At 33.2% G+C, this 17917-nt stretch overlaps 2 protein-coding genes across 3 annotated transcripts in view; both read right to left on the reverse strand.

Annotated features, from left to right (window-relative positions):
• Positions 1–453: 453 nt before the first annotated feature.
• LOC108731388 (sodium-dependent nutrient amino acid transporter 1) overlaps positions 454–17917 on the reverse strand; it is a 25857-nt gene continuing 8393 nt past the window's right edge. The window contains exons 1-9 of one of the 2 annotated variants that reach the window (XM_018461697.1): positions 11481–11832; positions 9177–9555; positions 7122–7389; positions 4892–5266; positions 4590–4779; positions 3040–3216; positions 2854–2953; positions 885–1156; positions 454–760 (exon numbers count right to left, since the gene is read on the reverse strand). In XM_018461697.1, the coding sequence (XP_018317199.1) occupies positions 593–760; positions 885–1156; positions 2854–2953; positions 3040–3216; positions 4590–4779; positions 4892–5266; positions 7122–7389; positions 9177–9555; positions 11481–11492 (1941 nt within the window). In that variant the 5' untranslated portion in view covers positions 11493–11832 and the 3' untranslated portion in view covers positions 454–592. Of the gene's footprint in view, positions 761–884; positions 1157–2853; positions 2954–3039; positions 3217–4589; positions 4780–4891; positions 5267–7121; positions 7390–9176; positions 9556–11480; positions 11833–17917 lie in introns of those variants that run through there. The other variant, XM_018461698.1, reaches the window with a different exon arrangement.
• The window catches only part of LOC108731389 (sodium-dependent nutrient amino acid transporter 1-like), a 9197-nt gene continuing 6910 nt past the window's right edge, over positions 15631–17917 (reverse strand). Inside the window, 5 exon segments of the mRNA XM_018461699.1 lie at positions 15631–15783; positions 15896–15990; positions 17317–17493; positions 17586–17685; positions 17756–17917. The exon segment at positions 17756–17917 is cut by the window's right edge and continues 17 nt beyond it. Coding sequence (XP_018317201.1) covers positions 15676–15783; positions 15896–15990; positions 17317–17493; positions 17586–17685; positions 17756–17917 — 642 coding nt within the window. The 3' untranslated portion in view covers positions 15631–15675.

The raw sequence follows: 17917 nt of genomic DNA on the forward strand, positions 1-17917 counted from the left end.
GAAGAAGATATCATGAGCGTGCGCGAAGAAATCGAAAATTATAGCAGCGCTATTTGGCAAAGATTAACAATTATTGAAATAATATAAAAGTTATAATTACTATGTTCGTTCGTTATTCGGATTGTTTATGTGGCGATCATCGCATAGCGATCAGTAAATGAGTAATAATATCGGCAGCTCTTTGTCACATATCACGTTACACATAGTGCAACATTACGTAACGATTTATGGAAACTAGCAAGAAATAAAGCATACAATATAAATTCTTTAACTACTGTTAAATAAGTGCACAATATATGCGGATTAATAATATCTCATAAAAACAATTAGTTTAATGGAATATTTAATTTTAAAAAATTATAATTAAGTCACATTTTTAATTGTATTCTTTTCAGTTATTATATTGTAACATTAAATAATAAAAGAACAAAATAGCTTTCTATAAATCCGCGTGCAGTTAAAGAATTAAAGAACAAATAATTTGTTTTTATTCGTTAATTTATATCGTGGTTTTGCCTCGGATCCCGCCGCGGCAGAAACGACTGTAAAAACTCGAAGAACTTTAAAGTGTTTTGAATCGGTATAAAACTTTCTATATTAGTTCCTTGTTTAAAAGAACGTAGAGTATTTGCTTCCAGATTGGTTGGACCCTCTTCTCCCGGTCTCTCGCTCTCTCCTCCTTAAAGATCCTCCAGTCCTTACGTTGCTGCACCTCCCGTGGACCCCATCCGCTCAGAGGTGCGAAAGCTCTTTTTAACATCTTAAACAGTGCAACGAACCATGAACTTAATCATCTGATTTTTAAGTTTCTTTTTCATAAAATTTTTCGCATAAAATGTGCTTGTAACGCGCCTTATATCTTGACTTTCTTTTCGTAGCAATACCTGTACAAACGGCAATTCTCGATTCTTTAACATCGCAATCAGCATCCATAGCGGTATTTGAACAACACCGATGGTGAGTATTGTCCATCCAATGGCGTGTGCATATCCCGGCAACGATATTCCACTGTAGGTCAAAGGCGATAAGGTAGCTATGGTATAAATGAAGATTGTTATCAATATAAACGGCGTCACTATAAACCAGCATATTCTCCAATAGACACTTGGCTTTTGATCCAGCATAAATTCCAAATCCTCCAAAAAGTTCTCTAGACCTGAAATGAGCAAAGATAATTAGAAGCACCAATAAAACTGACAAATAAATCTACCCAAGTGTTACACTCTGATTTTGATAAGCTTTGAGTATGTTGTAATCTAGGTCAAAGTAAGAAACACGTATTTTTTTATATGTGCCCCTACGGTCATTAAAGGAGTGAAACACCTTCTTGAAAAAAATCGGTTTTTATATTTTTGAGCTAATACCATCGAAACGGTAAAATATATTTAAAAAGTGTCAAATAAAAGTTTTATGGTTTTTAATGTACTTTAAGTATAATAATTCATTCAGATTTTTCGAAAATGTCCTTTTTTTTCGTAATCCCTCTATTTCCTTAATTTTTGAAAATTTCAAAATTTGTCCTATAGCAAAACTTATAGCATATTTAACAATAAATACAACCATGTATAGTAAAGTTGCGAAGATGCATTTTTCAGAAATAAGCTAGCTATACCTTTACATCGCTATTTGCGCACTTCATTCATATCCACTGCATGGCGCCTATTGCTTTTTTAAAAATATTCTCTTATATAAATATATTCTGAAAAATACGTCTTCGCAATATAACTTTTATCGTGGTTGTATTTATCGTCAAATGTACTACAAATTTTGCTATAAGAAATTATAAAATTTTCAAAAATTGAAAGGGTAGGTCAGGCCTGTCCAACACTTTGCTCGTGAGCCGAAACGCTTCCACTTCTCCGCCATCTCGGTAGAGCGAGACAGAGCGAAAATAACAAAGGATAGACACCAAGATTCCGCCTGAATTCAGGTGTCCAAGCGTCGTAAAAAGGAGTCAAAAGGGAGCCCATTTCTCAATTTGCAATTATAATAGATGTTTTTATTTTGTTTATTATCCTTGACATTCAAAAATAAAATTTTAATTAAATGTTTTGATTAACCTTTAATCCGATCATCATCAATGATTTTTAAAATAACTGATGATGACCAGATTTCTAGGATGCTTGGACAGACCCGAATTCAAATGGCGTCTATTCTTTGTTATTTTCGTTTCATCTCGCTCTACCGAGACGGCGGAGAGATGGAACCGTTTCGGCTCACGAGCAAAGTGTTGGACAGGCCTGGGGTAGAGGGATTTTGAAAAAACTGGCATTTTCGAAAAATTTGAGTGAATTGTTATAAAGTGCAAAAACCAGAAAACTTTCATTTAAAACCTTTTTTTATTATATCTTTTACCTTTTCGATGGTATTAACTCAGAAATATAAAAACCAATTTTTTTCAAGAGAATGTTTCACCCACAGACTTTTATAATTAGACTGCTGACTTAATGTGATAGAAAGAGATGAACCTGATTTCGCGCTGTCCTTGTTTCAGTTCACATATGCGATATGCATGCGTCCTGTCTGTGAGTGAATTTATGTGAAAGCCCTACATTACTATTCATATTCCATACATGTCAGAGTGAGTAAACACAAATATAGCGCTGCCTAGCGCTGTCTTCAAACATGGACGCGAAGTCGACAGTCTATTTACATATAAGTCTGTGGTTTCACCCTCTTAACGGCCGTATGGATACATAAAAAAATAGTATCTCTTACTTTGATCTAGATTACACATACTCGAAGCTTATCAAAATCTGAATGTAACACTTGGGTAGGTTTACTTGTAAGATATATGGTACAATTAAATACAATTTTTTCTTATCGTAAATTCGTCTTAAAAATAATTCTTACCATAAAACCATACCACTCCAGTCATCTCAAATGACGCCAGGATGAAAACGACGAATGACGTACCATAATAGTCTACTAAAGTTAATATAAACTGCCCGCCCTGTAAAATTCTCTCATTGCTAAGACTGTATACAATGGATATTAAGATTAGTTCTTTTTTATTGAATAGCATAATTTTAGGCTAACCGGTGTTACATAGACCGTGCCGATTGAGAAACCAAGCAAACAGGTTGGAACTACGATTTGCCACGTTTTTAACCTTGGAAACTGCTCATTTATCACTGTTATGATACCCGTGGTCATTCCTACCGCGCTACCGACACCAAGGACAAACATCATAAAGAAAAAGAGCACGGCAAATAGCTGTAAAAATCATTTTATATTTTAATTAATATTAAATAATATTTTAAATAATATTTTTAAGTAATATTTTAGTATTAAAAGTAATAGTTTAATGATAGAATAAATTTACAGAGAAATAAGATGTTACATTAAAAAAAACATTTAGCATTTCAACTAACGACGATATTAAGCAATATCTGTATATGACAAAATAAATATTTATAAAAAAATAGGCTCGTGTGAATGCAACACAATATAATTGATGTCAAAGCTTTTTTAAACGAGCAATTACAGTTAACTGATAAGATGAAATTCGTTTTAATTACATAAGTACAATGCTATAAATTTTAAACGTTTCGACTTACAAAGTCTTTCTCTGCAGTGATAATAAATAATAATATTTTAATAACCCCTTACAAAATCAACGAACATACACATAATAAATAATAGAAAATTTATAAATTATCGCTCTAAGCTTATCTTATATACTTAGTAACTGCGTTAAAATATTAAGGATCGAAATAAGTATCCAGTCAGAAATTTGAAAGTCATGGTATAAAAGTGTGTTTCATTAATTCTTCGATTGTGATCGAGCTCAGTCACAATTTCATAAAAAACCCGACAGTCCGATCGAGGATTTCTTCAACGCCTATCTAAGGCTGTGTTCCAAAATTGACTGCCAGTACTGAAAATCTATAGTGCACGTAACGTAAACTGTAGCATTTTCAGTGTTGGCAGTAAATTTGGAAAACAGCCTTAATATATTCTGTATAATTGAATTTTTAATTAAATGAGTTATAAAAATAATTAGATGATGAGAAGTTAAGTTCACACTTACGTTAATTTATATAGAATAGTCTATTGAATCGGAATAAAAAACTGTGTCATCGTGTATAATAAAACAGCTATTAATTGTCAAACGTTTAGAAAAGGACTGATATCATAGGTCAGAAAATATATGTCGATAAGTCGTAACATAAACAAGTGTGTTCAAAAATATTATGAGCTTAATTCGTATATGTCGTCAAGTATGTTAAAATAAGATCCGTCCAATAACTCAGTGTCCTTCATTAAATTTATGTCGTTTCTTTGTTCTTTTATGTGAATCATTTCCGAAATAGTCTTTTTCGGAAATTCGTCTCATAATCTAAAATTTCGACATTTTCCCAGTCAAAGCTATGATTTGAACCCATAATGTGTTTCGTGACCACTGAGTGTTTGGACTGATCTAATCTTTTGTTATTACGATGTTCTTTTATTCGAGTTCAAAGCTATCTCTTCGTTTGTTCGAGGTAAGAGACATCACAATCGTTGCAATTGATTTTGTAAATTACATTATTGTTTTCTTGATGTTGGTTTTTATCTTATTAAAATATTCAAATAAATATTAGTACCTGCGGTAGAAAGTTAAATTTCGCTATTGCATCGGGATAAGACACAAATGCTAAACCAGCTCCGCCTTTGACCACTTTGGATATATCTTGCACCCCTAATTCGTACGCCAGATTGCCGAGGATCCCGAATATCGTGCAGCCGGCTACCATACTCGTAATTGTGTCCAATGAAGTAATTATTATAACGTCTCTAAGTTCATATGTTATGTTGAATAGTTTTGTGAACTCTTTAAAATGCTCACATATAAACGCATACACAATTTCGTGAGTAACTTATTTTCATAATATACTTTTCATCTCACCTGTAAATGTTGTGCTTGAAACCATTATGCGAGGAGTACGTGATGATGCTACCGAAGCAGACGGAGAGTGAGAAAAAGCATTGGGTCACAGCTGCGTACCAAACGGTCGGCTCCAGAAGCTTAGACCATTTCGGAGTGATGAAATACAAGATTCCGTTCATCGAACCATCTAGAGTAACCGCACGAACTAGTAGTGCAAGCAGCACGATGTATGGGAAAATAGCTAGGAAATAAGAAAATTTTCCTGAGCTTTTTACACCCTGAAAGAGCACCATGCAGACCGCCGCCCAGCTGCCAAATAGGCATAACGTTAGCTTCCAGTCCGGCCATCCGATTCCGTCATCAATATTCTCCTTCTCGTGTAACACCACTCGTCTGTAAATCATGTGATCTTTAGAAATAATTAGTACCTTTTATGTCTATTTCAGCGCAATTACTGTTACATTGGATATGATATATTAGGAGTGTGATTTAATTTTGAAGGTTTTGCAATAATAGATGGCACTAATGTCAATGTTGTCGTAGAGCACTATAATGGCTGCGTTCCACTTAACGCTCACAACGCTCGTGTAATCATTTTATCCTTGTCGCTTATCCAATGTTAAACAAGGACAAATGACGCTCACGAGCGTTGCGAGGGTTAAGTGGAACGCAGCCATTATAGGTATTCGCGTCAGCCATTTTTAATCCTTTCCTCACTCCTTGCTCTTTCCTCACTCCGCCGCTGAGCTGAGAAGGTTACGGTCAACCGGATCAACAACAATTGTTGTTACAACAACGTAAAGCAACAATTTGTAAAATGCCTTGTTGCGTTGCAGCGAATTGTACTAATAGGACGGAAAAAGGTGTCCGATTATTATTATTTCCTGCGGATAATATTCGTCGACAACAGTGGATAGATAACGTCAACAGAGAATCTTGGACACCAACCAAGTCATCATACCTTTATGAAATAAGTTTACTCGCTTTTTCCAATTTGCAGCTTCTTCTGTTTGTTGTTTAGAACCTGTAACGACCGTAACCTTCTCAGTTCAGCGGCGGAATGGGGAGAGAGCAAGGAGTGGGGAAAGGATTAAAAATTGCTGATGCGAATATTCATATTATAGTGCCTTAGTTGTCGAAGACATTCCAATCGCAGCTATTGTTTCTTAATGCTTCATTATTATTCCATGATATTTAGTCATTTACTAACAATAGACGCAAATGTAAAATTTCATTTTTACGTAAAAATGAAAATAAGAGGTACAACCTCCAATAGCTTTCATCTTGACATATGATATCCAAGACATGATCCTGAACAACATTCAAGAGGTTTTAGCCGTCGATCGGACACCTTATGTAATGCTAATGCCGGCGATGTACTGTAACTTTCAAGCATCGTAACTCAAAAAGTATTTAATGAAAAAATATTTTTTTATAGCGTTTTGAAAAGCTCTCGACACCAACTATTAGAATCTGGAATCAAAAGTAGGGTATTCCATTAAAAAAAATCGATGTAATTTTGATTTGATGTTGGCGACGCCACCCAACGTCAAACTGGTAAGATCAGTAAATAGATCTTTTTGAAGCCTACAACTTTCGTGTGAAACACTTTTCTATAAAATATTTTATATTTTCCGAGATATTCAGGTGTTCCGACCTTTTTGGGACTCCCTGTATACATATACACTAAAATTAACAGATATATTATATATAAGGTACCTGAGCCGAATAAGGCCCAGACACTAAACAAGGCCCACTTTTAAATTTATTACTTTAAAATTCACTTTACGCCTGCAGTATATGCTTAAAAGATGTGTCATAGAAAATAGATAAAAAAGGATTCAAGAATTGGAATCGGTAGCAACACGTTTGTTTAACACAACAAAAACTTGTGTGTATGAGGCTAATATGCGCCATTTTTATAACAATCCGCTGCAAAATTTACCGGTATACAATGTTTCATAATTTATTATTCATTCATTACTTATTTTTAGCTGATTTGATATAGAAACAAGCCACAAATATATGAATTATGAGTTTGTACTTCTTTAATTAGCTAAACAGATCATGATTTTATTAGTATTAATAAAGTGCAACAGTTTCTGAGAAATAAGGGGGTGTCACTTTAGGAGACCTATGTCAGTATCGGCGACTTTCTTCTAATTATAAAATGCACTCATTCTCACCATAGTTTACCAGTCATTCTTCTGAGAATACGATAAAATAATATTCAATAATTTATGCTTACGAAAAGTATAGTTCAGCCGAGCTTTGAAGCTTATCGCTGCCGTTTAAGAAATTATTTAGAATGTCAATGTTTCCTTCTCCCGTGTTATCCGCGCTGTGATTCCTTTTGGTACTCGAATCGACACATGCGTCGCCCCATTCCTTCAGACAGGTGGCCCAAGGCAATTCGGCAGAAAAGGATGCGATCAGATAATAAAGTGTCAATGCCATCAGTGAACTATAGTAAGTCGCTAATGCGACGGTCGAGCAGAATTGCGCCCATCCGACTCCTGTCGAAGCAAGAAGCGTTTTCACTTAAACGAGGACATTTATAAGAATCAATAAAAATTTATATCTTCTCATAAGATATTAACAATTTTTACAGGAAATTAATTTACAACTTGGAGGAACTTGTCCGCATAAAATTCCAAGGTCCAGAATTTAATTTACATGAATGTGTAATCCGATATTCAGCATGTGCTTTATTTCAATATGTACTTTATCTCGATGTGATAGTGAAGTTTAGCTTTATGCCGTAGCTGTAAAGTGTAGGTATTGCTGTTTATTTTGTCATACATATATATACACACACACATACAAGTATAAATATACAAATATAGGATGTTCGGTTACAGATGCGAGAAAATAGAATGATTCGGGAGGTTCCCGTTGGCCACACCTATAATTCACATGGACTAGTAATTTTTTACTGCTTTTTTTTAATGAGAATATTTTATTAAATTGACCAGTTAACGACGTGCGCAATTGGATCCCTCTCGAATGATTTTAAATGATACAATAAAAAAAGAAATCAAGAATATAATAAAATTGCGAATAATGCTTTATTATTTCCGAAAATTAGATATTCATGTAGAAATCTAAAGAACACGTATGTCTAAAAGACATCTTAAAAAAAAGGATATCCAGGGTTTTTGGCTTGTAAATTCTAGTTTTGAAAATTTTGATTTTGGCTCGTATCCTTTTATTAGTTAATTTTAAAAAGCAAAACATTCACCGCAATTTTGGTATTCTTGACTTCCGTTATTATTTTATCATCTAGAACAACTCCTTAAATTTCCTTTCACTTGCCGAACACTCTGTATAATCTATCCTTAACACATTCCATATCGCGTTAATTTTGCGTCACTGGTAACAGAACCGTGCCGACATGGTACAGAAAACATATTAGTGATACATTCTCTAGGGACGTGCGATTTCCAAAATTTTGCATCATAATCTTTTTTAAATATCGTAATGAACGCGATATCGCATCACAATTTTTATATGTGTATATTATATACATTTATTCAACTGTCCATTTTTATCATATTAAAAATCTTTGGTAAGTTTAGAGCAATGATAGCTGAAAATAAAAAATATTAATTATTAGAACGCAGCAAATACGAAAGCACTTGTTCTTTAATGCAATAATATTGAAAAATTCCTAATAAAATTCGGAATACGGTTTTAAAGAAGAAATGTATCATAAAATAAAACATTATATCGGTTTTTATTGCGTGGTAGTCAAATTGCTTGCATAGATTAAAAGAATTAAAAAGAACAAGTATAGAATATTGATTGCGCGGGCATGATTTTAAATCGCATGCAATTTTGCGATTACAAAGCTAGTTATACATCGCACTGCTACACTGAAAAAAATTTCTGGTTGAAAATGGACGAATCAGAATTTTCTGATTAAATTTATTAGAATTCTAGTTGAGATAACAGGAATTCTGGTTGATACAATATTTCTGGTAAAATCTACTAGAATTCTCATTTTTACCAGAATAATTATATCAATCAGAATTCTAATTATCTCAACTAGAATTCTAATAGATTTAACCAGAAAATTTTGATTCGTCCATTTTCCACCAGAATTACTATTTAATCCAACCAGACCATTTTTCTCAGTGTATTTAAGAAAAGAAAATCGTGATGCTTGCAATATATTGTAAAATCGTACATCTCTATGTATTACTTGCCAAACGTTTCTTCTGAAAATAAAACGATCTGCACTTATATGTTTTTCAGTTCGTCTATCTCTTGCGAGAAAATTATTAGATCGAAAAATTATTACCGACGAAACTCGGTGACATGCTCCAGACTTTGACAGATGAGCTGCCGGAGAACTGTCCGATGATCATCTCCAAAAAGTAAAATGGTTTACCCACCAGAAAAAGCAGGATTACGTACGGAATGAGAAAAGCGCCACCGCCATTTTCATATGCCGTAAACGGAAATCGCCAGATATTACCGAAACCGACCGATACAGCGATACACGACATAAGGAATTCCACACTGTTGTTCCATGTTGCGCGCTCTTTACCCGAATCATTGATCTGCTCGTCCAAAACGGCCGTTGAGTTTTCAGGGTAATATCTTGTCTCGCCATTTCCAACATGGGACTCATCTATTTGAAAGATGACGTTATCGAAACCCAGTTCCTTTTTGTCCCTCTGCAATTATGTGCAAACGTAGCGTTTAATTGGACAATTCAATTTAATTGATATTTTTCGCAATAAGTTCTTTGCAGTATTTTAAGATGTTTATTAGCATTAATTAAAATTGACGACCTTTAAAACTCGTACCTGATGGCATTGACCGATATTTTTATCGCATGCGTTAAAACTAAACATCCAAATCAATCCAACATCAATAAGGGTGACATTTCGATAGTGATTTGAATTCATCTTGAAGATCCTTACAATATTATGGAAAAAAATTGTATGGTGCCCTTTTAAAAAATTTAAGATGACTTCTTATGAAACTTCGACTTTTTATGAAAGAAAAAATTTTTTAATTTTTTTTTATTGCACGTTATAGTCTGTATAAAACAGATAAATATTCAACTTTTACCTTTTTTTTTAAATTGTCGGAATTGTCGAAAAGTCGTGCAGACGAAATAGTGTTTCAACGAAATGTATTTTCTGTTTATAATTGGCACAATTTAAAGATTTCACATATTTTTTGAAAAAAATTATTGTATACTTTCATAGTTTGGAAAATAGGTTTGGAATAGGAAGTCATTTTTTTTTCAAGGAGCACACATACAAGTGCGTATAATAATTATGTAACGGTTTTTTCCCCCGATTTTTTTCTGAGAGTAGCACACTTGGCGTCTTTTTTACCTTTTTTTTAAAAAAGGTAAATTTGATATGATTTTCGTTACATGTCTCTGTGTTGAATATATTGAAACAAGTAAAAGATAATTAAATTGAAATTAAATTGATGATCAACTTAATTTGTAATGTTATTATTATTAAAATATGTTGTATTATTATTATTATTTGTATGTTGTTATAATTATTATAGTTATTGTTACTAATATTATTATTATTTTATTATTATTATTATTAGTTCCACTCTGATTAGATCGCGTTTCAAGTCCAACAATAATCGAGCAGTTTGTTCAATTAAAAAATGTATTTAAAATTAAAAATTACATAGAAATTTTAGTAGATATTAAGATCCAGTTTCGTATACCTTCTGTATTTGGCACTTCTTACTTATTATTAATATTACGCGGTCTAATTTAATTTATTATTTACTTCATCAATTTATTTTAATTGTTTTAATTGTCTTATTCGTTTCATACGAACGTATTTCACATGGACACATAACGAAAATGAGAATCCGCTATCTAGGGCTAACGCATGCGATAAAAATATGGTCAATGCCAGCAGGTACGAGTTTAAAAGGAAGTTTAAACGTCTATTCGCAAAACATGTTTTTCTCTCTGCAATCGAACGATCATAGGCCAGATTAAAATATAATACCTATACGCGATAATAATTATATTCTGCGAGATATTCACGATAAAAGGATGTCAAAGAAAACAGGATAGCAAAGATATCGAATGATATTTATCATTGCGAATACCCTTGAATAAAAATCCTTTGTAAACCACTCGGCAAACATTAAAGCTATTGCATCTGAAAATTACAGTCGTTGCACTTGTGCTATTAGCAATGAGATTATTTTTATCTTATTTCAAGATTGTTATTCACTTGCACAAGAGTTCATATATATCTCTTCTTTTTTTTAAATTCCAGTTTTATTCCGACGTTGCGAGGCAACGATACTCATTATGATATATTTAGGGTAACTTTCACCTATCGTTCGTGAGCCGTGAGATACATGATGATAAAAGAAACGAAAGGTGCTTGACGCGACAAAGAGATTCAGGATAGAAGAAGTGAGAGGCATTGATTCCACGCGTGTTCTTACGTTCACCTCGCGCAAATATTATTAAATAAAACTATTCTCACGTTGTCATTATGGTTATTAATTATACACTTTACTTCGCTCAACACTTCTCTATTTTTTAGTTCAACCGTTTATATTTATACCATTTAATGTCTCAAACAAATCGTTCACTTACTGTCTTGTACATAGCGTATGATGACCACGTTGAGAGATATGAATGAGAATTGGAAACGACTTACACTCAAGGCAGGAAACGGACGCGATCACTATAATTTAATTCCGAAGGGATATCTACGAACGTTGACGTTATTGATGTAAACTGGTCGTCGGATCAGGTGGCGAGGTCTGCTCTCTCTCCCGCACAAATGTCTCGGAAGCTTATTTGATAAAACGATAACCATTACTATATATCCTCGCGACGGTAGGTGGCAGAATACTGAGTGAAACACGACGAGCCGATCGTCTAGGTAGACGGCCAGGTAGTAACTAGGTAGGATCGACAGTGAGTCATACGTTATGATTTGCACAAAGGGATAATTAAATAATTACGTGTACTCTGAACCCCACGATTCTCCATATAGTAAGACAGATAGATTTGTGTTTCAGTAAAAGGAATCTCTGTAAAAAACCACGATAAACGAGACGGAATAAGGATGTCCCTTCACGCGATCAAAAATGGAATAAGTTTTACTCGATAAGGAAGAGAATGTAGATGACGAATGTAGGAGACGAAAATTTTCTCCCTACAAATAACTAGAGACGAAGAAGATACAATCCACAGGAAGGAATAAATTTATGAAAGAAAAACGTAGCGATGAAAGGAGGAATAGGGATTCCCTCCCATTAATTGATTGATACAGAAAAACTACACGAAAGAATTTAGCAAGGGATTGAAGATTCTGCAATTGTACGCTACGATCAAAGAAGGCACTTTTTCTTTGTATTTTTTCTTTCTATATTTGCAGTAATAAACGTACGTCACACACAGTTACGTGATGTCACCATATGTCACGCTTCAGGTACAATGACGCGAGGTCCTTTCTAAACGAAAGGAGAACTGGTAAGTTCCCTCAGCGTCGAGAGAAGGAGATACAAATATAAATAACGTTTATCTTGCACATGCTTTTACATAATCGAACATCTGAAGTATTCGCAAATTTAAAATGTAAATATAAAAGCTTATCAGTATACCTATCAATCGCGATATAAATTTTACAATTTGTCAATTATTGATAATTATGTACATATATTTATAGGCAATGTTGTTGCGATATTGTTCTCGCATTTCTCTCATAGGAAATCGAGCTTATAAATATTTCATGCATTTTAATCTTTTTTCTTAAAACTTTTTATTTTGAGGAACATTGTTGCTCAGCGCTTATCTTAATATTGCATATGGTGTACTATATTCACTAGACCATGGCGACACATCGTAAGGTTCTCACAATTTCATTTTCCATGAAGGCGACGTTTAAAAACATACAGGTTATGTCACAAGGACGGTTAAATAGTCATTTGCACGAAACACGAAGAACAAAAACACTTATTATCATTATTACACATGGTTATTGCCGTGACATCGTAATGGCATACATGTCAATAATTGTAACACTAACAGATAGTTGTAAGATTCGTTGATTGCAAATGTGACAGCGAATATAACGCATGCAGTTCATCGTGAAGTCATTTTGTTGACCTCATCATTCACTCGTTCATAAACGAATAATATTATTTAATATTAAATAATATTTTAGACATATATACAGGGTGTTTCCAAATTAAATGGCAAAACTTCGGGAGCGTGTAGAGGAGTAAAAAACTAAGAAAAAAAGTCCTATAGACATATGCTCCTTTTTGCTTTGTTTCGCAGGAAATCACGAAAAAAGAAAAAAATATATTTAATTTATTATTTTAATTATTTTATTTATAAACTTTTTAATGAAGATTTTGTTCGAAATGTGCACCTCTTGCAGCAATACAAGCATTGCATCTGTCAAACACGGCTCTTGTAGCAGCCAGGCACTGTTCTTGCGATATTCTGTTCGCTGCAGCTACGATACGATTTCTCAAATGTTGCTCTGATTGAATAGGCGAAGAATAAACTTCTTGCTTCAGAGTACCCCATGCATAGAAATCTAATGGCGTTAAGTCGGGCGAACGAGTTGCCCAATGTACTGCTCCTCCACGTCCAATCCATCGTTGTGGGAATTTTCTATCTAACCAGGTTCTAGCGACTCTGCTGTAATGAGCAGGGCATCCATCTAATTGAAACCACATTTCAGTACGTTGTTGTAATGGGATGTTTTCTAAATAGTCAGAAAATTCATTCTCCAAGAAATTTAGAAAACGGTCCCCATTTAATCTTGCAGGTAAAAAAAACGGTCCCACTAAAACGTCGTTCCAAATTCCAAGCCAGACATTAACAGAAAACTCTTGCTGAAATTTGTATTCTCTAACAGACCTGGGATTTTGATGAGCCCATATATGATAATTCCTTTGATTAATTATTCCACCTCTGGTAAATGTTGCCTCATCTGACCACATTATTTTAGATGGAAATAAAATATCATTGTGGCATGTCTGAAGGTACCAGTTACAAAAGTTCAATCTGTTCCAATGATCTTGAGGTAATAAATTTTGCACTTTTTGAATGTGGTAGGGATAGCGATTATCTCCTTTTACAGTTCGCCAAATTGTTTGTGGTGACACTCCCAATACAGCCGACGCATTCCGAACGCTGGTCTCAGGATGATTGTCAAAATGTTGTAAAATACGATTCCCTGCCTGCAAATCTCTTCGTAACGCTGCTTGAAATCGGTTGTTTTCTTGTCGAATTGAAAATGTTCCAGTCTCTCGCAATCTATTAAATGTCAACATAAACACTCTTCGGTTTGGCACTCTTCTGTTTGGAAATCGTCGTGCATATTCTCGCACCGCCTTTAAAGCATTACCGTTGCAGAAACCGTATACAAAAACCATATCAGCATATTCACTATTAGAATACGTACGCGGCATATTGCAAAAGACAAAATTCATCTACTGTTAAAGGCTTTCAAAGAGCGACTGACAAATTCATAACAGAAAGTGGAAAATGTAATCAAATATGTCGGTGCTAGATATGGCAAGAAATGTAAACATTTTTTTTCGATTTCTCTGAAACGGAGCAAAAACGAGCATATGTCTATAGGACTTTTTTTCTTAGTTTTTTACTCCTCTACACGCTCCCGAAGTTTTGCCATTTAATTTGGAAACACCCTGTATATTCTTAAAATATTAAATGTAACGTTTTAATAACATTTTGCCAAAATTATACAATATCAAATAATATTCCTGAAATATTAATGGATGGTTATATGTCCACTTCTGATAATATTATATGATTATTAAAAGTACATCATTTCATGTTACTGTAATATTGTATGAACATTAAAAAGTATTATAATAACATTTACTTTAATTTGTAGAGTTCGACTGAAATTTTGATTTTGATTTCGGTTTCGGTCAGTTTCGGTCAAAAATTAGGGTTTCGGTTTGATTTCGGTTTCGAAATTTCGGAACCGAAGAAAAAATTTCGGTGAATAAACCGAAACTGTACAAGTTGCAATGCGCCGGTGAGCATTTCAAAAAACAACTGTTTGATTTTAATTATTAACTCGTTGATTAAGCTTAAGACAATTTGAATACAAACTTTTATGTGATCTTAATAATAACTATGATTTGATTTCTTTAAAAATTGAGGATGCAATATTATTATATTATTATAGTTAAATATTTTAATAAAATTTTGTTTTTTGAAAGTATATAAATAAGAGTATATAAATTTGTCATGATTTCTGAAAATTATACGATCTCTCTGAAATTAATCCGAAAATGTCGATTTTTATTCCGGCCGAAAAAATGTGACTCCGTTATCTTCTTTCTCTCTCTCTCTCTCTCTCTCTCTCTCTCTCTCTCTCTCTCTCTCGTATAAAAAAATATGTGTCGCTTATTTTTGTCTGGAGAATAACATACTAAAGCTCATTAAAATCGGAGGAGGACAGTTGAGTGCCTTTCCTTGTTAGATAATTTTCGTTGTAACTGCAAGATCACTTTTTTGGGTGTAATATTAATAAATATTTTAATAATATTTGAGGGATATTAAAGGCATAATATCAAGGATATCATGTAAAGTGGACATATAATATTGTAGAATACTCCTTTAATAATATTAAAAAATGTTATATAATATTCTCTTGAAATATTATAATACATTTTAATAATACTCGTATAACATTCTAGAAACATTTTGCGCTTATAGGATTGAATCGTCGAAACGTCATTTCTCGAAAATTATTCGAAATAGACCTTGAAGAGAACTGCCACATTCTATATTATTTTTCTTCCGCGTTACACTCATCTCGGAAGGCCAGCCATTTTCTGCGAACTTCCGCGTTACTTGGCCCCCATGACTTCGATGGTTGGAAGGCCTGTCTGATCATCTAGAAAAGATAAATACTCTCTTTTTCTCTTTCTCTCACTCTCTCTCTTTCTCTATTGTAGTAGATGATATTAAAATGGAATAATATTTTATATAACGAGACTATCGCTTACTTTTCGGAAAGGAAGAGATCTGTTCCTGAATATCGCAATGACGATCCATAAAGGTATTTGGAGAACAGCAATAGAAAAAAGGATCCAACCTACAACTATTGGTAGAAAATATATTAGATTATTTGTAAAATTATTATTATTATTATTATAACGATATATATCATGCAGAATTAAATTTTTTATAAGTAATTAAAGAGAGAAATGTATACTCATTGTTAATAGTGTAATAAATATAATTAGAGATGCACCGAATATCCGAAAAGTATTCGGTATCCGGTATTATCCGGCACTTTTTTACTATCCAACCGAATAGCCGGATACATTAGTATTCGAGAATATATCCGGTTGAAATTTTATATCATTAAATTGTTGATTTTTTATTATATAAATTTTTTACAAATAAGTATGCACACTCATAATGCTATAATATCTTATATATTGCTGCAAAATTACAATTTTTTCTCTACAGTTATCATCTCTATTGATAATCAAACTCAGACGATAACATTAAAATCATAATTATTATCACTATTTTTCTCTTACAATCTCTTTTCCTTTTTGCTCCCTTTTTTTCTTTTTTACTCATCATTTTTTTTAGACATTGTCCCGGAATCCGGTCGGATATCTGGAAAATATCGGATATCCGACTCGAAAAATTGCCTTCCCAGATATCCGATGTTACATTTCGAATATCCGATATCCGATAATTTTACGATCCGGTGCATCCCTAAATATAATAACGAAATATTACTGAATTACATAATGAAGTCTATATCAACTGACCCACTTTCAGTATTATTTCATTAAGATTTCATTAACAATTCAATATAAAATATTAAAATTATAAAAAATTCAATAAATTTCAAAATGAAAATTAATGAACGCAATGAATTTAATGAGGCGTTATACATATAATACATCCACTACACTGTACTGAGAAAAAAGTTTTTAACTTGACTAAATGCGTTTAGTTCGTAATGTTATTTAGTTCAAATATTTATATTAACAAATATTTAGATTAACAAAATCTTGTAATTTAAATCATGTTATTTGTTTGGATTAACAAATATTTAGTTGAATTAACAAATATTTGCTTGACTTTCAATCCTTATAACTTGAAAGATACTTAATGAAAAATAACTTCATTATAGTGTTTTGAAAATCTCTTGACACCAACTATTAAATTCTGGTATCAAAAATAGAGTAAATGCCGATCGGTATTTAGGCTGCGGATTGGTGAGGTAAGGGGCAGGAACCAAGCTGAAAATCGCCCGAAATGTGCAACTAAATCCCAGCTCTGCTATAGATGATATTATGATAGAAGAAATAGAGATTTACAAAATAATAGTCAACAAAATTTTATAAAAAGAAAGCATTGAAAAATTTTCTAAGTATCAATTTATCTGGTTTTAAGAACTTACCATAAACTGAATAAGGATAGAACTTCTTGTTATATTTCAGTAATTCGAGATTAGCGAATGTATAGAAGAAGATTACAAGGACAATTCCAGGAGTAAGGATGCTCCAACAAATTCGCCAGAATATCGATAGCCGTCTCTTCAGCATAAATTCGACATCGTTCAGAAAGTTACTCAGTCCTAAAATCGTTCGTTTTAAATAATAACAATTGGATAATTAATTGACAAATATAAATTTGAAGCGAAATTATTATGGACGGAGAAAAACGTACCGTATGACCAAGCGACAGCAATCATTTCGAAAGCAGCTGGTAGAAAAGCGATAAATGAGGTCACGTAATAATCCATGAAGGTTATCATGAACTGACCGCCCTGTGAACACTCATTCAATTAAGATAAAAGTAATGATTAACAAAAATGATTGTTAATGGCATCTAATTACCGGCGTGACGTATATAAGACCGATTAAGAACTCGCAGAGACAAGTGCCGGCCGCTATGTGCCAGTATCTGACCTTCGGAAATTGATCATGTATGATGGCAATAATGGCGGAAGCGAGACCAACCTCGCTGCCAATACCCAGGACGAATAGCATTGCGAAAAA

Source organism: Mycetomoellerius zeteki, unplaced genomic scaffold (genome assembly GCF_001594055.1).
Source record: "Mycetomoellerius zeteki isolate Tzet28-1 unplaced genomic scaffold, Tzet1.0 scaffold126, whole genome shotgun sequence".
In the NCBI taxonomy this organism is placed as follows: Eukaryota; Metazoa; Arthropoda; class Insecta; order Hymenoptera; family Formicidae; genus Mycetomoellerius; species Mycetomoellerius zeteki.